The 25,707-nt window shown below is 40.4% G+C and overlaps 1 protein-coding gene across 1 annotated transcript in view; it reads left to right on the top strand.

The window, feature by feature from the left end:
* The window catches only part of cntn3b (contactin 3b), a 64,405-nt gene that overhangs the window by 27,185 nt on the left and 11,513 nt on the right, over positions 1-25,707 (top strand). Inside the window, exons 5-15 of the mRNA XM_044024155.1 lie at positions 6,735-6,833; positions 9,978-10,181; positions 11,537-11,639; positions 12,381-12,565; positions 12,964-13,100; positions 14,491-14,620; positions 15,451-15,601; positions 18,479-18,606; positions 20,901-21,076; positions 23,597-23,714; positions 25,482-25,640. Coding sequence (XP_043880090.1) covers positions 6,735-6,833; positions 9,978-10,181; positions 11,537-11,639; positions 12,381-12,565; positions 12,964-13,100; positions 14,491-14,620; positions 15,451-15,601; positions 18,479-18,606; positions 20,901-21,076; positions 23,597-23,714; positions 25,482-25,640 — 1,590 coding nt within the window. The remainder of the gene's footprint in view (positions 1-6,734; positions 6,834-9,977; positions 10,182-11,536; positions 11,640-12,380; positions 12,566-12,963; positions 13,101-14,490; positions 14,621-15,450; positions 15,602-18,478; positions 18,607-20,900; positions 21,077-23,596; positions 23,715-25,481; positions 25,641-25,707) is intronic.

Raw genomic sequence — 25,707 nt, forward strand, 5'->3', positions numbered from 1 at the left:
TGTATTATTCCATGTTCTCATTTAAATTGCCTGGGAATAGATTTCCAAGAGGGGCATTGGTAATCGAATGAAATGTCAGATGCAGCAAACACAGTGGGCGAAGTAGTTTCTGACTGCCTCACAACTCCATTGATTCTCATTAGTGGTTCCAACTCTGACAGCAACTCTGCCGAGTCTGAATTGACTCATATTTTGCCCAGACCCTGTGATCCAGACTTTAAAGCAGATGAACACAAATAGTGCTTTGGAAGTTTGTATCATTGTAATCACCAGCCTCTTCTTCCTCTCCTGTGTAATATATACAGCAGCTTGTGAGCAGATCACAATGACAGGTTGTGTGTTGCCTTTTTTGTTTTTTTAAAGCAGACACAAAGAAACAAAAAGCTGGTTTGGAAGTGATACAGTAGGGTGGGGCCCTACCTTCCAGACAGGCACTGTTGTGACAAGGCTCGTCTCTTGATCAAGCCTGCTGACTATTGATTATGTCCCAAGGATGGAGAACCTTTCACTTCCTCTCAGGAGATGAGGCTGCCATTATCCCCATGGCTCAGTAATGAATCTCAATTGTGGGGATTGGGTGAAGGGCAGTATTGCTTGACATTTATTGTCTTGTCTAATGCACACTGAGGAAGGTCTAGAAGATCAGCACAGCTAAAACTCTGCTTTTATGTATAATGTGGCCATTGCCCCAAGATGACACTGACGTGTTTCATGTTGCTTTGCCTGCAGCAACTTTAAGCTTAGTTTCCCACAGTTCACCTTTGCTTTAAAAACAACCAGTGATGTGTGGAATAAAATCAAAAAGGTTCAGTGGGTAAAATGGCAGAAATCACACATATACTCATACAAAATTGTTTTAATGGTAAATGGTTTGCATTTACATGGTGCCTTTCTTGTCTTGATGACAATCAAAGCTGCGTATACACTGCAGCTTTGCCATTCACCCACACATTCAAATTATTTAAAAAAAAAACAAACATCTAAATTATTGTGAAATCAGTTCTCACGATGCTGATTAAACATATTACAGTTCCACTTGACGACTTGGTTTCTTGTTTCTCAGTAGGGTAGTGTTTGGATCTCATGTCTCACCTTAAGATGTCACCATTTGTTTACACATCTGGACGTTTAAAATGTGGAACCAACCCTGGCAGACAAGAGCAGAAATCTGTGGCTTCAGTGAACACAAACTCATGAGCACTAATGTGTAATGAATCTCAGCAGCATGAATCCATGGAGCCAACCTGCCTTCTGTCAACAATCAGGCTGCCGCTCATTGTGTGTTCTTGTCACTGTTTGGGCCCGTCAATACCAATAAATCTTTGTTTAAATGCCACGGTCTGAGTATTATTTCTGACTGTGTTCATCACTTTATGGCACCTTCTAATGCCGGGGTCTCAAACTCAACTTTGATGAGCATCAAGTGTGGTCAGACGTGGGACAATCAATTGCAGCATTAAAAAAAAAAAAGGCTAAAAAAAAACACATTTGTACTATATCCCAACTTTTTACTGTCTTTTTTGTCTCACTTGCTGCCAGACACATGGCAGTGCTTCTTCTTAACGAAGGAAGCTGGCAGTTGAACATGTCACTGACATCCTGTCACTGTGTGGGTCAGGTGCTGCAATCCAGTTTTTTTTCCTCGGACATTGAATGCACCGCCAGCATTACTCTGTCTAGTTTAGATAAGATTATCAAAGCTGGACAATCAGATGCAGAGTAGTGCGGATAATTCCTGTGAGTGCACAGATTCGTGTCCACCTTTCACTCACTCCACACTTTCCATCTTTCTGGCAGTTGCACCTTTTCCCACAAATGGTGCGTTTACAAGAAAGACCAAGGCTGCAAAAGCAAGGTCTTCCTTGATATCTGGGGGAAGAGTGGTCGGCGGGGGGGTAGGAGTTAAACTCCTGTTCTCATGGATGCTTCCAGCATGCTGATGTAGGTCACAACAGCTTGGCCACAAACTAAGAGGATAATTGGACCCATTTATGGACTTATTCACCCCTGCCGACAATTGCGACTGTGTTACCTGAGCTGACCAGATTTGACAAAATGACCCTGCAGTGAGAGGTTCGCAGACACAATATTTATGAGACCAAATTGATTGTAAATTGTAATTTATTTCACATTTATCTGTGAGGTTTTGATCCAGTTGTGAAGCACGTACGAGTGAGCAGAATGCAGCAATAGCTGACCACTAACTGTCAAACCTTTGTCTGACTGATCACAAAGACAGTGCGACACATTTCTTTGGTAAGATTCCAAGTCTCTGGATTCACCACTCAGAAATGATTTGTTTGAATCTCTTACAAATAAAATATTAAAACTTGGCCACATCCATCATATCCGTGATCGATGTTTTGAAAGTTCTCTAATGCAGGGGTCAGCAAACAAGTCTGGCCGTTAGACGTTTTAGACAAAATACTTTTTAAAAAAGGAATAAAATAATGTCACCTGCTGTCTGTGACAGACTGTTACAGAATACATAATTGCTCCACTTCGTGTGGGTCAGTTTGTTGGCCATTTAATTTAATGTCTACGTTTAGGGATGGCAATTTTTTTTTTAGTAAATTTGTTCTCAGTGTAAGCCTTCATTTTTATACTGCTTGTCCAGATAAAAATGCAGACATCATGGACACATGCAGAGAGCCATCTGTCACCATCAGACTGGCCATCAGTAGCAAGTGGGGAAATGTAGACAGTTTGCCATATTCAGCAGTTTACCCTGTTCAGCAGACACACCTTGAAATAGCGTTCCCCTGTACCTGTGCTGCAGAGGACAATTAGTTACCCTGATGTGCTTCACAATTGTCTGCCCTCATAAACAGACTCATTACCCATTTGTGTCATTAAAAGCTCTTTCATAACCGAGTTTGCTGTAAACAAGACCTGAAGGTCAAAGTTTGGGAAACAAACAAAAAAAACTGGGACAAACAGGCTATTGGGGGAACAAAACAAATGACCAAAAGGGAAAATACACATTTTCAAAAACCCAACTAAATCCCATTCAAAATAAAGCAAAAGAGAAAGTCAACTGAAGGTGTTGACCCTCTGGAGACACAAAATCATCAGAGCTGGGTGAAACCTGCTTAAATAACCTTCCAGCCAGGGTGATTGCCTTCAGCTGTGGGAGAACACAGGTGTAACCAATAGCTCCTGATTGACAAAGAAACCTGTGACCTAGATTCTGGATCTCTAATGTCTGTTGTTTCATTGAAGTATTGCTCTTCACGAGTGTGTTTTATGCAATATGTTTAGTTGACTCATTGATAATGTGTCTTTTTTTTCATACAACTTATAGCATGGCAGCTGTTTCACAGTCTCTAAAAAAAAGCAGTAAGACAAATTTGAACGAATACAATGTGACAAGCTATGCCTTCAAATATGTTGTGATTCCTTATTATTACTCTAATACATCCATGGTGAAGAAAATACAATATCTATGCCACCTTTTAGATGATTGAGTTAGATCATAACTGTTCACTCAGGAGGAGGTTGTGTCCAGTATTTTAGATTAGATTTAGTTTAGAGAAAAACTAAAGATAAATAAAAAAAAGAGGGCAATCAAAGTGTATCTTTGGCCAAGCTGTGCTCAGGGCACCCTCTGCTATATCGTGCAGTAATTCTGACATATAGTGCTTATACATATATATTACATATATATATATGAATATATATATATATATATATATATGTATATATATATATATATATATATATATATATATACATATATATCTATACATATATCCAAATGTTAGATTAAAGTGACAACTCTAATTCATAGCCCTCATTAGCTTGACACAACTAATGAACAAATGTGTTGTTTCTTTGTAAGCTACAGAGGGAGTGATCCCATAAATGTGGCCATGATCAAAACGGCATGATCTGATATTGTGCAGTATAAACAATTGAATTGCTTTTATATCAGTTCTGAGCTGGGGGCCGACCACTGCTCTGGTGTGTGGCAAAAAAATCTAAAAGCCAAAATCAAAAATCTCGGACGTCGAACACGAACAGTACGGGAAGTCTTTTTCTCCAGTCACAGGCTGTGATTCTAATGTAACACCTTTGGCATGTGGTAGAACAGATTGACAGCAGGTTGTGCAGCAGAGATGATGGTGTGATGCTCGAAAGTCAACGTGGACATTGCAGAACAATTGCCTGGTGCTTATGTGGCATCGATTTTAATTCTTCCAGCAAATTACATGATGGGTCAGTTGGCTGCGTGTCACCTACCCAGCAGTCAGTTGGCTCTATGCTGTGTTTTACCTCTTTCGACTCTTTGTTTATTCCATAGCCCACCATGTTCACGTTTTGTTCACTCCCACCACATTCATCAGCTTTGTTTCCCATTGCAGTAGGCAACTGTTTTCAGTGTAAAAGCTGTGATAAGCCCACCGTGCACCACCTGCCCAGCGTGAAACAACTGACAGACAAACTTGGCAATTAGCTGGTGAATAGGGGCCATTTTCAAAGAGCTGGTAGATGCACAAATAGAACTTAATGGAAAGAGTGAACAGAAATGTGAGCCGACAATGTCCCCGCATGTCTCCCGATTATGTCAGTAAGCAACTATTTGAAAATAGCACATAACCAGTTGGATCCCTTTGTTGCATGTTGTCTTGTTCCCCATTGTGAGCTTTGGTGATTACACTGTGAGCCTGAACCATTTGGGGGAAAATAATGAATTGTTATTTTTTCTGAGAGATATTGTGATTTGAAGTAAAACTATTTTTTTTGGTATTATTATTATTTAAAAAGTTTCTCTCGCAATTGTCATGTGTCATATGTGGAGGGACAATTTATGGATATAAATAAAGAGACACAGAATGATTCATAGTTCAAATGGTATTTTCTGCCTTTTGAGTAATCCAATATTTAATTTGATTTGATATAGTTTGGGTGTTTATCAAAGTTGTACTTTAAAGGGGATTTTGAGTGAGACAAATTTAAAGTGTGACACAGCATTTATTCATTTTGGAGTCAATGGTATAGGATATCGAATAGAAAAAAATTTATTTCAGCCTTTATGATTTATTAATTGGGTTATTTCCAATTGGGATTTCAATTTGCAAATGATTCAGCCCCAACTGGCTAAACAAGATCATGTCATATTAAAGGCATTTCAGCTATTTAAAAGAGAAAGGAGAGTAAAGAGTCAGAAAGATGTATCTAGTGTGTTATCTCGTAATAGAAATCGAAATAATTAATTTTCGTACAAAAAGAAAACATACACTGAGATGGATGTGAAGTGAGCAGGTAAAAGTATCTTTAATCTTGACCTCTGGATCAAATGCATAACAGGAAATGTCGCTATGGTGGCGCCACTGCCCAGACCAATCATCTTGGAGCTGTAACGGTCACTCTGTGTAATCTCCAGGACGGCTATTTTTATATGGCAGAGACTGATTCTACTTACAGAGGAACCACTGCAGCGACAGTGAGTTTGGCCTCTAGCTCTCAGAGTTACAGTGTGTGGTCAGTTCACTCCAGTGAAGCCCATTATTCTTCTGCACAGAAGTCAGAGAGAACAGAAGAGGATCCCCTCCAGCACTGAGCCCGGCATCATCTCTAACCTTCTCTGTGCCATTTTCTATGATCTGGGCAAAGGAGTCATCCTGTCCTCATTTATAAGTAATTATTAGTCACTCTCCGTTACCCTCTCTGTTGCTGGTATAATTATCAACCAATGTTATGTTGGGCTTCATTTCCCGTCATCGAGGCGTGTAAATCTCGCTCCCCAGAATCATAACTGACGACTGGAAATGAACTCTGTATTTACTTAAGCAGCCTGGTGAGATCAGAAGGACGTTGCCTCTGTCTGTATTTCAAGTCAGCCCTCTTCTCCTGTGGCCTCCTCGGTGTCCTGCCGTGACTTGGCTCTCTTTGATTCCACTGCGGTCATCAGAGAGCGGCTCATTAATCTTACCAACACTCTGTTCCACTTCTCTCCATAATCTTCCTCCTCCTAATTTCCCTTATCGGTCACACTGACTTTCTTTTGTTTGTGTTTGGAAGGCTTACTCTAGGCTGTTAGCCAGAGGCTGCAGACAGAGGACCGAGTAGACTGCGGCAGCTTCCCTCCATCAGTCATGAAGCCAGGGACGGTTTATCATCCCAGGTTTACTTTGTTTTTTTTTCTTTTTTCCCCCCTGCCAGCAACTGTTCATTCATTTGCAGGGGAGAGAATGTGCTGAGAGTATTGATGGGGGAGCTAATGCCTTTAAGTGCAAGATTACACCACATTTAATAATGATGTTACTTATTGCTGCTGGCACCGCAAACTGTCATTTGTCATGCACACTCGCCTATGTTTGCTCAGTCCATGCACAGCGTTTCCCCAACCGTCATTGTATCTCATTTTAGCCTAATCTTTTTGTTGTGTTAAGTGTTGTGTAGCAGAGTAAATGTCACCAAGTCGGGTCTGTCTATTTCATCAGCACCCCAGATGCTTTTGAAAGTGTCAGAGGCTATTAGCAGGTGTCCCAGGACAATCAATGATGTCCTGTTAAAGTCCCAGTGCTCAAAATATAACACCAAACACATGTCTCAGTGAATGGAGGAAAACGTTTTTCCCCATTTTCAGAACTATCCTTTCCAATGACACCCCTGAGTATATGGTCATATAAAAAAATGCACTTTATGTCCATCTGATATCTCGCTCTGTGACGGTTATGGTTTTTCTTTGAGCTGTCGTTTAATTATCTTGCTCTTGTTTGACTCATCAGTTCTGGATAACTTCAAAACCCAAACGGTGAGGAGTGCTGTCAACGTCCGCGAGGGCCAAGGAGTGGTTCTGTTATGTGGACCACCTGCACACTCTGGAGGTAAGTTTACCAAATGCCACTCATGTGCCTAGGCCTTTTTTTTTTTCATTTACACACAACTCAGAAGAATTGTCTCCACTTATTCCACATGGCAACCTTTGATGAATTACTTATTTACGCTATGTGTCTCTGAAATAGGTCTTAAATAGGCTTATTTGGTTTCTTGCAGAGAGTTATTTTTTAAAGATCAATACCACCCTCACATCCATCCATTAAATATAATGTTCATTTGTCAGAGGATTGAAACTGGGGTAGGCAACATATGGTGTTATTTATCAATATATATTATACGTAAATAAAGATATTGATAACAAGAATAAGAATAAGAATACGAATAACCTGGAGAGAATGGTGTAATAGCTATAATAGGTCTACGCTACTAAATGTATCACAGTATTGTATGCTATTTACTGCAACCCACATTTGAAGATATATTGGAATATAGTAATAGTAATATGACTCATGAAGTCCACCCATTCTTAGTGAGTAAGATGCATTCCGAATTACTGAGGCTAAGCTAACTTTAGCTTTTGTTGTGCAGAATGAGTCGTTGTGTTACGTTGTGTTTCGTTTCCTACAGTGTGGTCAACTGTTTGAACCATTGAGCTCAGATATTTTCAGATCACATCAAATAGTCCAACTTCTTCACTAAGTTTGTGCCAAGCTCAGTCCTTTAAACCAGACTACAATAATCACTCTCTCGAGGCACGAGGGGAGTGCAGAGGATGATGGGTAAGCATGGGACAATGGTCTTTGTAGTCAATCCTTCTGCTCTGCTTCACTGTGGCAGACTTTTGCCCCATAGACTTTTGGTTTATACTGTCACAGGTCCTTGATGGCATTGACACTCTTGTTATTGTGTTAAATTGACAATACTGTTACATCCCTGCCTGGAGATGAGACTCAGCAATCAACAGTTTTTCAGTGATCCTACCAGTTATTTTGGTTTTGGCTCTATTCAAACAGACATGACGATATTATATTTCGAAAAATAGTAAATATCATTCTTCAGACAGAGCCAGGCTATACGTGTCTGTCTATATGCTAAGCTAACCAGCTGGTGACTATAGCCTCATAACTATGAATGTCCACATTTCCAGCAAGTGCTCCAGTTGTTCCACAGGGACGCAGGGTAGGAAGTATTTTATAAAAGAGATGGTACAAACAGGAGATAAAGATGCAGAATGCTCAGCCCCACCACTCTACAAAACACTGTGAACATATGGAGCCGAGCATGCCCCACTCTTGATACAGTAGTTTGCACATTGGAACGACCAATTTCCTTCACAAGAGAACCGTTTGTAGAACAGTGTATTGTACAGCTGCTCTATGGGATAATGGGTCAGAGTACTCTGTGTGAAATGCAGTTTGACAGTTTTCCAATCCAACATAGGCTTATATGCAGTTGGCTGCTCGAACTGTCGCACAATTGTTTTTTCTCACATTGTGAAAATGAATGAAGGCCTGGTGTTTTCTGCCTTTCTTTCCCCCTCTGCTGCTGTGTTTTTCTTCCTCTTTTTCTTCCTGGGTCTTAGCTGAACTGTCTTATACATAATATGAGGCATAAATTCCATGGACTCTTGCTGCAAGTTTTTTCCTCCACTCTTACATTCATTGTTTCATCTCTCAGATATGACTCATTAAATATATCATCGCAACTCTTATTTTAATACATTTGTATGCCTCTCTATGCTAGCAATAACTGTCAACAGAGGCATTATATAATAGTATTATGTAGCTGTTAGAATATATTTGTATCTATATGTATATATGTCATAGATAAAACATGATATTTTAAGAGAAAAAAACATTGATTTTGATGGTCAAAGGCTGCAATTGTCTTTCTGGTTTTTGTTTGTTTTTACTTCTAATTGTGGCAGAGCCCAAAGCATAAGTAAATTAAATGTGAGCCCCTGTCGTGACAACCAGGGGGCCCTCTAGAGCATGGTTGCTTTTTTGTATTATTTTCAGTCTTACTCCAACTTTTCCACTCCCCACTATATGCACTGACTTAAATCTAATCACTTTGGGGAATATCACTGGGTGATATGAGATGCAAACACTGCTGTAGAGTAGTGTGAAACTGTCTGATTAGCTCAATAAGCATTGTGTGAACTCATTTAACAATGGTTTAAATGAAACAGATATTTGATTATATTTAAGAGTAACACATCTGGTGTAAATGCTGACTTTAGTGCAAAAATTATTATTATTAGTAGGAGTAGTAGTAGTAATAACACTAGTAGTTACTGGTTCATGGATAATGGTGGCCTTTGCTTTTCTATCTGTTTTGCTCTTTCATAAAAGCCCTTCTCAGTCCCTCCTTTGTTTTCAATGGTTAGGCAGTCACAGCCACATACAACAGTTCAAATGGAGGTGATGCTGACTCTCAACTATGTTGCTCCAACTGCTGCCTGATCAGAGGAACCTTTGTGTCTGCATTGCTGCACTGGACTTTGACGCTTGATCCCATCCAAAGCCGAAAGGCTGGCTCCCCTGAGGGGCTGGTGGTGATGGGGGAGGTTGTCGGAAGAGCTTGACAGTCACTGCATTCACCTTTTTGACTAGGAGCCCCCTCACCTCCAAAGTGGTAGATTATACTGCACATCTCCCCAGTCTTGCGAGTCTGTGAAGCGTGCACTTCTCAAAATGACACGGTAATTCATCATGGCGGGCCTCTCCTTTCTTATGGTAGACCTGCTACTTTTGAAGGGTGCATGACAATATATTCCCACCTCTGTACATCAATCTGTCCATACCTACCTTCATTTGTGCCTCCCATGAACCAAGTCACTGAGGGACCCAGGGAAAGGAGGCCATGTGTCAGGGGAGGGCCACTGACGCACTGTAATCCATTTTGTTTCGCTCCCTTTCCTGAGGTCAATCATTTATTCTGCAGTGATAGCAATTACATTTTCCGTGTCATGGTATCTCTTTTTTAAGGAAACTGAGATAAGAGCAAAAATGACATGCCAACATTTTTATGTTACCGTTTTTTTGAATTGAATGTGCCTTGTGTCGTTATTCAAATGAATGCCACTACACAACTCAAATGATAAGTAGTAGAAAAAATGGATGACTGGATGAATTAGTCAAAAATATACAGTTATGTGCACAGTTAATAGTTTTACTTGTTCTTTCCAGAGCTGGCCTTCGCATGGATTTTCAACGAATATCCATTCTTTGTCCAACAAGACAGTCGTCGATTCATCTCCCAAGAGACTGGGAGTCTCTACATCGCTAAGGTGGAGCCATCAGACGTTGGGAACTACACCTGTGTGGTGAACAACACCGTCACTAGGGAGAAAGTGCTCAGCTCTCCAACACCACTGGTCCTCAGGAGTGACGGTAAACTTCGATGTCATTCTTCACTATTTTTAAATGTGACTGATTTTTGTCAGAAATCAGGAATCCAACCCATATCATTCTGAACAGCCAAAATAGAAGCACATTTATGAACATCCAACAAAACTACAAGCAGCTCTATTTATCTCTTTAAAAAAGACACTATGACTTTTAAATAAAGGTTAACAGTATTTGGAAATACATTTGAGCCTTACATCTGTCAGACCTCCATGCATATTATTAGTATTATTATAATAACATCATAATTGCCTGATTTGACTGACCTTTATTGTCATGGTGAATTTGTGTTAATTGCTGTTTTTTGGTACAGGCTTGTGTTATGTGGTCTGTGAGAATAATATGATTAAATTAAATGCAGATGCTTGTGAGGAGTTTAAACCAGTTAGTCTGTATAAAGGATTATCTCACTTGGACAGACTATCGGACAGAATTTCACGAAAATACATTCCAACAGGATGCCAGAACCTGTCTCATATAATTAGATTATTTTTGTTCTGACCAGAAAACAAATCACTGATCAGCCCTGTAATCTGTTTGTGGCAAAACCTTGCAAATTACTATTTTATTATGGGGACCCACTTTTGAAAGACGAGTAAACCATCATAAACTTAAATCATACAAGCAAACTTGTGTTAAACATGTCTGACTATTTCTTTTAACTCCATTCATATTACAGATCACATATCGCAAATTGAATGTATGCGTTCTATTTGAATCATACACACATAAATATTAAAAAAAGGCCTGGGAAAAAATCTGCTAAAAATATTCTGAGAAATCTTCATAGATCAGTTGCATCATCTTCTACAGAGCCCTGTTGTGGGTACCATTTTGTGAAAAATCCCTTTTATTTGTATTTGGTTTGGTTGCATAAAACATAGAAATGCCACAGCTTTCTAGAGCAGGGTTTGAATCATTTTGTATGACTCAATCACAAGTTAAATACTAGTTAAGCCTTGAGGTGACAGGGATGTGGATGCATTTCCACATTCTGCATTTCGGTACGCACAGACCGCTAGACTACTAGGGCACGCAACTATCTCTGTTAAGACATCTTTGATCCATTAGTGACGTGGATATAAATAAAGTCATAAATTAAGTCACATTACCACAGGTGATAAATCTCTGCGAAGTAAGACTTTACCCTGATGTGTTCTCTGAATCTTTTATAAGCCACCTTTCAATTCCTTCCCTCTTTACCAGCCCTACAGTGGTCAAGACTTTTGTCATCACTGTACTATTGTGTTACTGCTCTCACTTCGATACATTACAGGTGTAATGTGTGCTTTCTATCACTGATGTAAAACGCTTTGTCATCAATTGTCTCTCTTTTGCAGGAGTAATGGGTGAATATGAACCTAAAATAGAAGTTCATTTCCCCGATTCAGTTCCAGCTGCAAAGGAATCGGTGGTAAAGCTGGAATGTTTCGCTCTTGGAAAGTGAGTGAGCCCTATTGTGCACATGTGACATAAGCTGTACGCTAATTAACGCATTAATTAGTATGAATTAGTGCTACTCAAGATGATTTAAAGGTCTGGTGTGTAAGACTTGGTGTCACCTGAAGGTGAGACCCCAGATAACAACAAACAGAGGACTCTTCCACTTGCCTTTTCTGGGGTGACTTTCACATAAGGATGTCGTTCTTCTTTGTTTCTTCATTCTCTACTGCGTTATCTTCAACATGAGGGTCTCCAACACATTGAGAAACATACAGACAGTTTAGAGTGTGCCGTTAACCTCTGCATGTGTTTTGGACTGTGGGTGGAAACCACAGTAACTGGAGAAAAAACCCACACACGGGGAGAACATGCAAACTCCAAGCACACAGGCCATTGTTCTGACCTGGGTCCTTTTGCTCCAAGGCAACAGTGCTAACCATCGACTCTCTCCCTGTTATTAATGTTTTCTGTGTTTTATTACACACTGGACCTTTAAGGATGCATAAGCATGACATTACTCATTTACAGATTCAGCAAGTCCTGTGAGAGCAAGAGCCGCAGCATGAAAGGACAGAAATCAAAGTTCTTTTAAGAGCCTCAGAAATCTGAGTAATCGCAGTTTGATACATAGGAAGCAATGCTACCCGAGGCTTTTGCATCAAAAACGGTTCTTCTCTGCTTAATCGCGCTTTGATCATAGCGACTGACATTTGCCATCATTTTTGTTCCTCTTTCTTGTAGCCCTGTCCCAGAGATAAGCTGGAGGAGATCGAGTGGGGTCCCTTTTCCCAGCAAAATCAAAATGAAGAACTCAAACGCCATCCTTGAAATCCCTAATTTCCAGCAGGAAGACGCGGGCACGTATGAATGTATGGCGGAGAATCGGCGAGGCAAAAATTCTGCGCGGGGTCGTATTTCATTCCATGGTCAGTGGAGCATTTCAAATTGGATGAGAGTGAATGCATGGAGAAACAGAACTAAATGTGTGCTTGTTACAGATTTTCACATTTGGATAGGGAACATGTGACCTGCAGTTTGAATCTCATTTGTTAGACATAAAACCTATTTGTCTATAAACTAAGTGGCATGAAAATCCATGAAATTGCTAGATAGACTGTAGATAGACACTCCTCCCCCCCATGATTCCCAGTCAATATCCACATGCATTTACACACTTGTGTATTTCCTTGTGTTCTTAATCAACTTAAGTTTAAACTTTGGTGATTAATGCTAGGGCAGCTTCAACAGTATTATGATTTGTGATACTGCCTCTCACTAATCCACTGCTTGTATAATTAAAGTGGTAATCTCTCTTTTCCCCAAGCCAAACCTCACTGGCTCCAGACAATGGCGGACACATCTTTGTCCATAGAGGAAAACCTATACTGGGAGTGCAAAGCCACTGGAAAGTCTAAACCGTCCTACAGCTGGTTGAAAAATGGGGAACCAGTGATGGCTGAGGTATGGAGACCTATTTAGTTTGAATGTTATACTGTAAGTAAAACCTACAATGTGCAAATGGGCAAAATGTGTGAAGAAACATAATGAATTCAGATGTGTGAATAGGTGTGACAATGATGTGCTTCATATTCTATGGTCTTGGCAATCACTAGATCTTAAATCCATTTAAAACTAGAAGATTTAATCTGTGAGCTTTTGTGTAGATTTTGTTTAAAGTTGCAGTCAGCAGGATCACTGTAAAAACAGTTGATTGTTGAGTTTTATCTTGGTTATTAAATATACTTATGTCTGGGGATCAAAAGCTCTATGTCCTGAGTGATTCTCATCAGATGAGTAGAGACAAACTAGTTTTATGCGCAACAGAGGACCCAGGGCAATCTCTCCATCTCAGAAAACTCTCTGCTGATATTGACACATGTTTTATTGAGTTTATTGTTTAAGTCTCCTTGAAGCCTTTTCCCTTTTTTTTAGGTTTCTTGGCAGTGTAGGAAGTTTTTGTTGGTGCTGGAAAAGACCAGAATGCAGAGTAGACGCATCAAGGCGTTATCTCTCGGTCACTTGATTTACATTACATGTTATCTTTGTCCTCCCCTTATGGTCATTGCGTCCTTTTGAAATGACTTTTGCAAGGGACTGAGTAGCCTCTGTAACTCATCGCATTCACCAGACTAAAGGCATTTTCACATAAATTGTGACCCGACTGAGTGGTGCAATATTGTATTTTGTAATTAGTTATATAAAATACAATATATATAAATAATATTTAATAGATAAAATATATTGTAATTTGGAGGTGAATTTCGATGTGTGATCTCTTTTCACACGAAGTATGATGTGATTAAGTGAATACATTAGAATGACCATGAAAAATATCACATTATAGGAAGAAACGAGTCATTGTCTCGTGATAATGAGCCGCTTCTGCCACCTCTCACACAATGTGCACCTCAACCCCCTTACATACATCTAATTTGCTGTAAAAACCATATTCAATCTATATTTGGTTCACTTTATGTTAGCTCTGTGTATGTGGTTGCTCTCTATACCTCACCAATATCATATCATTATATACCAAGCTCTCCAGATGCATAAATAATTCAATCCACCATTTTAGTTTTCCCAATCAAACCATAGAAAATAATTGATATTTCTCTCATTCACACTCTCCCATCATCTCTTCCTTCATTCCAAACTGAGCATAGACAAAATGCCATAAGGCTCTTTCGGCTTCTCTCTCTCTCTCTCTCTCTCTCTCTCTCTCTCTCTCTCTCTTTCCCCTCTCCGGCTGTCCTTCTCTTGTCATGGCACACTGGTAATTGCTGCTGTGCCTTTGGACATAATAGACGGGCCTTGCCGTGGATATGCATAAGTATTCCTCTTTCCTCCTCAGGGCCGGGTACAAATCGAAAATGGGGTCCTTTCCATCGCTGCGCTAAACGTGTCAGATTCCGGGATGTATCAGTGTGTGGCTGAAAACAAACATGGCATTATTTATTCCAGTGCCCAACTAATGGTGTTAGGTAAGATGGCCTCCCTCGCTCTGCTTTTATGCTGCTTATCTGTCTGTGTGTTTGATCATCTGCTAAGATAAGATACAACCCAGCAGTCTGCTCCTGCTCCTCAGCAATCAGTCTGCAGACTCATTGGATGTCACTGTGGGCTCTGCTGGCAAAAAAAAGAAAAAGAAGAATATGATTGAGTGTCTCATTGTACTTTCAGTCATTTCATCTTATTGATTTGGATGCTACAAATGCATTGCTTTGTGGCATTGTGCATGCTTTGTCATGTAGATGTGGGTATTGATTTATTTGCAAAGGCTTTGATGACTTCCATCTGGCTCTAAGGGAAATTCAATTCTGTCCTGATACATATGATGACACTTGGTGTCCAAATGGTAGCTAACAAAATGTGATGATGAGAATGGATCATAGCTGCGACCTTTGCAGTAAGTCATGGTAAGGAGGGATTGCATGTGTTAAGCATTAGAGGCATAGTTCAGGTTTGGTTTGCGTGGCAGGGTATGAGAACAGAAAATGTTGTCTATCTGTGAGATCTTAAAATATTATAGACATAAGGTTGCTGCAAATGTAATGTTAAGTGTCTTGAATTTATTTGTCCCCACTGGCAGCCATGTTTTCACTGAAAGTGGTTCCGTATGTATTAGTATGTCATACAGCAAGACTAAAAAAAAAAAAATATATATCACTTTAAGCTGTACGGCATTCCTCCTGAGTCAAGAGGTCACTAAATAAAGAAGCAGAGTAGATCACGATATTGCAAGGCTGATCTGCAAAGGTTTAGGTTATATTTTTTGTGCCTCACACCTTTTCTTTGCTCCCCCAACAAACAGCTTCTCCTCCCAGTTTCTCCAAAAGTCCACTGAGGGCCTTGCTAAAAGCCCGCTTAGGCAGCGAAGTCATTCTTGAGTGCAAGCCTCAGGCCTCGCCCCCCGCAATTAGCCTGTGGAAGAAAGGGAACGAGATCCTGCAGAGAAGTGAAAGGTAGGTAAAAAGAAAATCTAAGTGCATATTCCTAGCAGCTTTTATTCATATTCACTGCAGGATGACTTGTTTGAACTGCATATTTGGCATTTGCGCAAATGCGTAGAATAAAAGTCTAATGAGGAGACCGAGAGCAGGGTAGCCACCAGGGAAACTGCACTTTGCTTGGTGCGAGGGTCGCAAATGCTAGCTGATTGTATCAAAGGTGCTTGCATGCAATATTTATGGAGATAAAATATTAGCAAATGGAGTCACAGTTGAAGGTATCGGTCAATGTGTCCTTCAAATCAAAGTAAAATTCACACTGTTAGACATTAAGCTGTTACTGGTAGAAAAGCTCTGTCACAGATTTCAGTGTTCAGCAGTCTCAGAAGAACAGAACACTGACATGATGCAGACAGTGAGCAAACTCCAAAAGTGGTGCTCCATTTAGATTGTCGTTCGTCTCAATCTGGCGTCCCAGTGAATGCTACGGAGCTCCTGATCAGATTCAACACAATACTAACGGACTAATTGGAGGTTGACAATTCAAAAAGCAAATCAGAGGCAGGAAAATGAGACATCTGAGCAATCCATCTGTACACTTTTCATTATCCTAAATGGAGGAAGAAGAAAAGCTCAGATGGTGACTAAACCGCACTGCTCGTCTGCGCACACACCAAGAATTTGGAGCATAGATGCACACAGGCACACACAGCAAACAGCTCAAACCCACACAGCTCTCTAAAGAAATGCTTAACTTTGTGCTATATCAATCAGTCCCATGCTGCTAATTCAAAAGGAAGTCTGAAAGGGAACAATGCGAGGCAAGCATCTTGTCAAAAAAGAGTCTCTTTAGTTGGCTGGAGCTGCAGCTACAGCTACAGAAAACTATTCAAATTCCCAAAGCTGAATGACATTTAGCTCTCTCTATGTGAAGCCCACGTACCCTTTCAAGGTGCATAACACTGGGTGTCTAAGGACACTGGATTGGAAATGTCTCATATACGCAGTCATGCTGTAAATTGGAGCAGTGTTTAGAAAATGAATTCAGCACACATTTTGTCTCTGAATACCACACCAGTTAACAGTAGCTTCACCCAAATGATGAAAGACATATTTCATAATTACCCTTTTTGGTGACTGTGCATGCACAGAGCTTTGTGATATGCCTTCACATTGCTGTCCCTTGTTACCCTGAATAATCTGCAGAACCCATTGCTAGGAGATTTTTATCAGACCTTCTTTGGAAGGCAGTGGCTCAATGCAAAGAGTATTTACAGTGAGGTCTTTTTGATCGAAATATGACATAAATCAGCCTGCTGGTGCAGTTTTTTTTTTATCCCATGATGATCTCTTTGATGGCATCAAATGCAGCACTGAGCAGAACAAGTAAGAGTTAACTGTCAGGAAAAGAGAAATGGTTTTGCGCTGTAACGTTCTTTTAATCCGGAAAACTTACACACCCTGCCCCACTGCCACACACAAAGACAGACAGAAACTGATAATGTCTTTTATGGGACAGTTTATGAGAAGCAAGTCACACAACTGAGTATGGGAAAATACAACATGGTACTTGACTGTGAACTGTTTCATCAAGTTGGCTGTTCCACACATTGACTCCTTCAGATCCAGCAGTTTGTGCTTTCTTCAAACCAACTTCACTGCAGTCCTTATGAGGAATGACAAAGGGGATCATGGTCCATTCAAGGCTACATGACAGACTTTAATTATGTTTCTACATCAGACATCATTTTGTCAGAGGGAAATTCACAAACAAACAAAATGCACTCAAAGACCCTGGTAAATTTCATAAATTCTTCGTGGGTCAACAGTGCTGAATGGATATTTGCATAATCTGACACATTTAAAAAAAACTATTACTTTTTATAATCAAATGAATAACTGAATATTCATGCTCATCCCTATTTAGAAATGAGTTGCAGTTGGACATCTTCCTGTGGTTCGCTAAAACATCTAGCTGAAGAAATGTTAGTTTGGCAAAGTTTTGTTATTGCAACTGTGCTATGTAGGCGGTTAAGAAATATAAATTAATCAGGTCGAATGTGGAATTGTTAATTCAATTTGAAGAACCCTTGAACTGTCAACTACAAATGTGTTTTAAAATGGAAAGTTAATGGCTGAAGAAACTGGTAAAGCCAGCACAGAGAATAAAGCACTCTAAATATAAACTCTACACGGCTACTGTTCTGGATAATACATTTATTTGTAAAGAAGCCATTAGTTAAAGAAATGCATGGCTCAATAGAGCTGTGACTCTCTGTCTACTTTAAAGCATGCATTTTATCTCTGAGCTGCCTCTGAATCACGTGCACTTTTGGATTCAGCAGGGCTCTGTTGTACTTTCTTTACAATATGATGAAAACAAAAAGAGGTTAAGTAAATTTCACATTGTTGTTCCATTTAACCTCATTTCGGTACAATTATGTATTATGTGTATGCAGTTATATCACATTAATGCATATACAGTATTGGGCTTTTAATAAACACAAACCTGTTAAACGTGTTTTATTTATTCATCGGTTTATCTGCTGACTCTGTTTGTAAAATATTTCTTAATTTAGTAATGTGCTGGTGAGTTTAGCTTACCACCGAGTTGAGGGGATAGGTCATACCACTTGCTGCTAACCCGCATCAAATAATTTATTTTTACTGGACTTCAGGGGAGAGCTTCATTGTACCAGGGTCAAGGTACTTTTTCAGTGGATTTTTCATTTTTGAAAAAGGTAATTCTGGTGAAGTAGAACACTCTAACCTTACTACATCATGGAGACAAATAACATTTTTAAATCTGACTCAACAAAGCTCGGCACTTGAGTATTACTATTGTGTCTTCTCTTGGATCAGTACAGTAAAATGGTGGTCTGCTTCCCTCAGGATTAGTTTGCTTCCCAATGGAACATTAAAGATCACCAATGTCACCAGACGGGATGCAGCCAGCTACATGTGCATCGCGAAGAACCAGTTTGGAACAGCGAGCACAACTGGGAGACTGCTCATCACTGGTGAGTGCTGCAAACCCCCTTTTCACTGAGTCATGCCACACCTGACGAGCTCCGCTACATCCCAACGCACATACACAGTTTACACTGATAACAGTGGTAGATTTGCCTCTCAGGATTGGTCGTACCCTTTGAAACGATCATCATTTCAAACAGAAGACGCACCTGGAAACTGTTGGTATCAGCTGTAGATATATAGCTGTTGCTAATTCCAAGTCACTCCGTTCCACATGTTATCTCTTGCACATGTTATATGCAATACATCCTCTTGAGGGCAGTGCTGAGTACCAAGTTGCAGGCATCAACAACCATAGCAACCATTTAAATGTTATTGTGCTTGATCCAAAATAGAGTGAAAAAAGCATGTTTTGTGGCAGTGGAACGTAAGACCACTAAATGTAAGTCATCGTATTAATGGAGAATATTATTCATTTGTGTGGAGCAGCATTTTCAATATTTCTGTATGTCCGCCACAACTTTTGACAACCTGCTTCACCGGGTAGCCCCTTGGCAGCTGTCAGTCACTCTACATTTTCTGGCTGTAGGGATAAACCAACAAGCTCTGGCAGCATGTTTTACAGTTGTTTCACTGCAACTGTAGGTTGCTTCTTTGTCATTTTCCTCACTGGACAATTGACTCTATAGAGCACCCACGATTTTCGGTGGTATTGCTCCGTTTCATCCATCATCGTAAGCTCCCCTGCTTGGTGCACTATGACAGACAAAATGAATGCGAAAGTATGGACGAAAGGCTCTATCTGTCTCCGTCTTTTGTGTTTGCTTTTTTTTTTCCATTTGTCTCTGCCATTAGACTGCTTTTTGCGACTGGAAACTGAAGTGTGTCACTTCATTAACAGCTCTCCCCTTGCATCAAAGTACATGAAACTATTTCATTCTGGCATACATGAGTTGTTGATCCATTGCTGCCTCCATTTGCATGTAAAAATGTGCTATTTGTGAATTAAGTGTTTGACACTTACTTACACGACACGGCAGTAGATCTGCTACTAACATGTTCCCACAAGCTAAAAATGCTGATATTCTCTATGGGCTTAGGTTTGGGAGAGTGTGCAGACACCAACTTCAGTTTCTGTCTAATGGGGAGATAAGATGATGAACATATTCTTAAGATATTGTAGGCTTATGCAGTAAGTTGTAAGTGTAAGTTTGATGAGCTGATTTGTTTGTTATGTGGCTAAAATATTGTTTTCAATGAGAGGGAGAGTCTATATCTCAAGCTGGGTCTTGGTGCAGAGGGTGAACATAGCAAAGTCAGCAATTACTTTGTGCCAGTATCTTACACAAACAAACTTCTGAACTATCACTTAAATGCTGACTCATATGTAAGTAATAAATGTGCACAGGGATCATGAAAGAAAATGGTTTCATTTTGAAAATCCACTTACTTTAAAGATCCAAATGAGAAAATTGATTTGATTTTCAAAAAATTTGGAAAACGGTACATTTCCTTTTAGTTCTTTCAAAATAAATTGCAGCCAATTCCACTTGATGTATAGTTTAGGAATATCTTCCTTTGTACAGTTTTATATACAAGTTCCTCCATTAACCCTAAACCTAAAGCAGATAACAATGTTACCTTAAAGTAGACTCTTTGAAATCAGGCTATGGATATGCTACAATCTACAGTAGTAATTTTGTGGCTGATTGGTGTAAAATTCATTTGCAACAGTAACAAACATTTATAATCAAATTAATATGGCTGGTATTTATTATGCAAAACAGCAGCAAAGCAAGCAACAAACATGATCTTTGATTTAGTTGAAGGTCATTATTTATGGATGACATAATATGTTCATGCAATCCTCTGGTTCCATCTGTTCTCTGTGTGTGTGTGTGTGTGTAGCCACCCGACTTATTTTTCTCATTAGCTTCTATTCTTTTCAAACACAGACAGCTGAACCATTTAATGTCATACAATTTAATTACGTTGACCTTTCCTCAACATACTGTGAGGCCTCCAATCTGCAGCCATCATCAGTGGGAAGGTGCTTGCATCTCTGTTATCCTGTTTTTAACATTTTCTTCTAAATTGATCCCAGAACATGGAGTGCGAAGTGTGATGCGCACATGTCATTAAATGTTGCTAATGGCGAGACTTGAAAACGTAAGTGCTTATTAAATTCAGGAAAAACACACGTGCACTGGTAATTTAAAGACCGTGTCTCGATTTAACCATGAATTAGAGTGAGGTGGCAGTTGTGGAGGTCACAGTGGTGTTAAAGGTTCCCACAGCAGAGATATTGACATGCGTGCGTTGTCATTTGTTGTCTGGCCAGAGCCCACTAGAATCACCATGAGGCCCACTAACATGGAGATTATTGTTGGCGAGAGCATCGTGTTACCCTGCCAGATTGCCTGCGATCCAGCTCTGGATGTCTCTTTCTCGTGGGCATTCAACGGCCAGCTCATCGACTTCCAGCAAGACAGCGATCACTTCGAAAGAGTGGGCGGGGTGAGTCATCTCGAGCAATAAACTCATACTTTCTCGCTATTCTGGGATTAATTGGGACATACTGTGCGGTGTGCAAGGGTATGCTCTACTGCCCGGCTGAGGGCTTCCATAATACTGATATTAACCAACCAGAGAAACCATTAATTTCCCTGTGTTCATTGAGGCATGACAATGAATATATATATATATATAAATATATATATATAAAAAATATATACATAAAGGTTTGCGTCATTTTTATGCTGTTAAATTCGAAATGGGTGGCACTATCAGGTCAGTGATCAGGATCTTTACCTTTTGAATGGGCTTTGTGAGTTACACACCTGTGGAAATATATTAACAAAATGCCATTTAATGTCATACAGAGTCCTTATTAATGAAGTCTTTACACTTTTCATTTCTTCAACTTCTAATGCCTGTGCCTCAAGGGACAACATTTCCTTACTATCTCCTTCTGCCCATAATTGAATTTAAATACCTATTTATGAATCTTGAGCACCAAAGTAATTAAGTAATGAGCTGCCTGGCAATAACTAAGGGCTGACCTGGCACCAGTGAATGCTCATTTGAAATCCTTATGTCTCAAATAATGATAAGTTATTCTTCGTTGTTCAATATTTGTTCCCTTTGATGAAGGGCAAACTCATTGTTCAGTGCTTGTCGGAATGAAGTCGCAGTTATTTTCTCCTAGTATAGGGCAATTTGTCATACTCAAGGTCAGCAATCTGATTGCCGCCATTCACTTGTTAAACTTCGGCGTCATCTCTGAGAACAAAATGTCAATTTTTAATGACATTGAACTCCATGTAGGCATACAATGTGAAAAAATAAATGAAAATCCCCCCCCCCCTCCCCCCGTCCACAGAGATTACCAGTCCCCCTGCTCAACAGCTTCTGATGAATTAATTAGCATAATTACAGCAAATATGCCTCCTCACTTCCTTCCTGCCTAAGCAGGACGCCACACATTCAGTTGCGAGCTCTCAGGTTGGCCAGGTGGCGGCTGACACCGCAGAGAAAATCAGACATGGCAAACACTGCGTAAAAAGCTGTCAGGTGAAAAGGAGATGAGATGAAAGGGAGAGGAGGAAAGAAAAGAGAGAAAGAAAACGAAAAGTGAGGAAGTCTCTTTAGCTCATGGCTGCATAGAAGTGCCATTCAGTGTGGCTCTGCTTTGTCAGATGCTTTAGAGAGGTGGAGATCCATGGGGCATTCTTGTCCAGGTGCTGCAGAGTGAAGCTCTGATCCACATGCCACCGGAGGGTGATGAAATATGCTATGACTGCAGCGAGTCTTACCTGGCTAACCCCCCTCAGGTGACTCCATTCTAAAGTAACACACTCCTTTTCACAGGCTGACATGCTTCATGACAGGCTGCTTCAAGAGGTGACTTTCAGGTGGTAGATTCCTGTGCCAAAATGAGTACAGAATAATGGGGTTTGAATGTAACCTTGGCATGCTGTGTATGTATTTTTAAATGACAAAACTGGTGATCGGGACTGAAGCAAAAATGCTTTTCGGTCATCAAATTGTTGTTTTTTTGTTGTGACCCAAATGGCAGCTGTGTTTTCAGTCCATATATCAAGCTGGTTTCCAGGGCAGGGAGAGCAGTCTCTGAGTTAGTGTTTGTACCTCATACTATCACACCTAATACACCTAAATTATCCCTATAAGCTGTTTAAAAAACTGAACTACTTAATGTAGTGTGTGCATCAATTATTCTTAAAATACATATCTTCAGCAGGAACACATAGGCTTGGGGCTGAGTCCCTTGAAACAGGGCAGGCATGGAGACGGACCAAGAGAATGTTGATTGTGCTCTTTTCATTAGATTTATTCACATTAAGCAAAGTACAGTAATAAACGATGGCAATGCAGAATCAGCTTTGCCCTTAAAAAATGTCCTTCAGGTAGCCACAAATAACACAACTGTCCTTACACAGACAGGAAAGTGAACAACATTTGTTGTGATGCTTTGTTCTCTTCCCTTGTGGCCACCTCCCACATGTGGCTTGTGTGAAATAAAAATTGCTCCTTACACTCAGAGTTCTTCACACCAGAGTTGCTTGAGCTTCCATAATTACAAAATAATCAGCAATTGTCTTGCCAATTAACTAGACTATGTTTATTTATGTGTGTCCTGTGTGTAGCTGGTGGGGGTTGTAATGGCAGAAGGGGTGGGTGCATGCCTGGGTAGTGCCTGAAGGACAGCCAATAGCATTATTTGTACCAAGTACATCTGCCATGTCTGTTGTTAATGTTTGAAGAGATGCAAAAATCAGTGGCCTGGAGACAAAGGGATTGGGGCAGAGCTTATTATAAATTCTAAAGCCTCCCTGAGCCAAAAGCTGAGTGATGAGTCAAAACTATCTCTTACTTCATACTTCATTATCTATAACACTTTATCACCTTTACTGGCCGATCTGGAGCAATTTCAAGATGATGCTGTGGGCAAGAGGCAGTGTCACCAGTCCTTTCCAGAGCTTAGCTGTGTTTTCTAAATATAATATTCTGTTGCAGAGTATATCAGGAGACCTGATGATTCGCAACATCCAGCTGAACCATGGAGGGAAGTACGTCTGTACCATTGACACAGACGTGGAGAGTCTGTCCACCTCTGCAATCTTGGTTGTCAAAGGTAAAGATAAGTCATTTCATCCAAAGGCTTGTTTTTGATTTGCTTGCAAATGAATTAGGACTGAACAACTAATTGTGTTGCAATTTGAAACAATGCCATTAGCAAATCATATACACTGCACTAAGTTATATAGCACATCGGAACCAGGGTATATTCAATTTTCAATGGTTTTCATGCTCCTATTTCACTCACTCATTCAGTCTATCACTTTATCCTCCTCACGAGGGTCATGGGGGGCTGGAGCAAATCCAATCTGACACGGCGAAAGACAGATACACCCTGGACAGTTAGTCCATCACAGGGCCAACATATATTTATTAAACAGATTATAAAACAGGTTATGGGCCACACAGTTGGTGTAGTGGTTAGCACTCTTGCCTTTGCGGCACGAAGACCCAATATGGGGATTGGACACACTTCATTGACCATAGGTGTGAGTGTGAGAGTGAATGATGAATGTGGCCCTGTGATGGACTGGCGATCTATCCACGGTGTACCCTGCCTATTGCCCTATGTCAGCTGAGATTGGCACAGCGACCCTCATGTGGAAGATAGAGTGAAGATGCAGAGATGGATGAATACAGGTTATAGACCTTAACTCCACTGAGAATCATCCAACGCCATCATAAATGCGAGATAATAGTGAAAAATAAATGCGTTTGTGTTTTTCACATTATCCACGTTCTCTGTTCGTGGGGAGACGCGTCAAAATTCTGCACAGGCATTCATGACTGGAGTGCCATTTGAGTATTGTATTATTTGAGTGCTGAGTTGTGCATGAGTGGGCAGTGGCGGACTTCACTTGCCCCTTTAGACCAAGCCAAGACCACACCACCAGCTGGACTGCAAAGTGTTTTGCTACAGGGATCATGCACAGTCGGCGTAAACAGACTCCCACAGAAATGGGTGAAAATTTAGGAATTTTACAAAATATACATGGAATCTAGTGGACCTCACATGGATGTGGAAAGACTGACCAGGGGCCCAAGCTTATCCAAACAATGCCAAAGAAAGTGCGTATCATATTTAAACTAATGGCAGTCCAACAAAATATTCGAGTGTGGGCCTCTTTTTGGCAGAGACGTATTGTAAAGCTAAACTGGACCTCAGTCAGACTGATGTCAATTTGTATTTATATTATATACAGTTAGTTTGCTTACTCACAGCCATTTGGGACTCTGTAGATGCTTTGCTTTGCATGTGCTTCATGCATACAGCTTGTCCCTGGTGATTTGCATTGGTATTTATGTCCTAAACAAACAGTAATAGCTGTCCCGGGTGCTTTGTGGAGGCAAAGTTTACCACAGAAAATTACTATAATTGGCTCATTTATACATTGGCAAAATATCATGGAAGTGTGTGAATAATGGAGCAGCAGAGCAACCAGCGTTGTAAATCTGGCAACAAACATTTGCTTTCTTCTTTTTTTCTCTGTGTATTGACTTATCATTTAGTCTTCTCACGGGTGTCTCCTCCACCCTCTAACCCCGTTTTGCTGTCCTCACAAATGATCCCATCCAGGTTATCTTATCCACCACTGATGATCCCATGTTCAGTAAATCATTTGGTTGCCCTGCACATCACACGCACACAGTCAAAAGAAGTCCCTGAATGCACACAACAAGGACGTTGACCTTAATTAAAGAGAGTGTGATGGCCTTGAGGTGTTACATGCTGTCTAGAAGTCTTTATGAGTTTTGTGAGGGGCTTCTTGTAGAGGGCGATCACCTCATTACGTTCAACCTCCTTGTTCCCTGATTGATTTAGGTCCTCCAGGTCCTCCAGACAAGGTGTCTGTGGAGGAGATTACGGATAGCACAGCCCAGCTCTCCTGGACTCCTGGAAGAGACAATGGCAGCCCCATCACCGGATACATCATCCAGGCCCGTACGCCTTTTACTGTGGGCTGGCAGGCTGTTGACACAGGTAGCATTAAACTCTCTTCTTCTCAGGCTCAATCCCATTTCATCTATTACCCCTACATCTTAGCTCT

Source organism: Solea senegalensis, linkage group LG4 (assembly GCF_019176455.1).
Source record: "Solea senegalensis isolate Sse05_10M linkage group LG4, IFAPA_SoseM_1, whole genome shotgun sequence".
Lineage (NCBI taxonomy): Eukaryota > Metazoa > Chordata > Actinopteri > Pleuronectiformes > Soleidae > Solea > Solea senegalensis.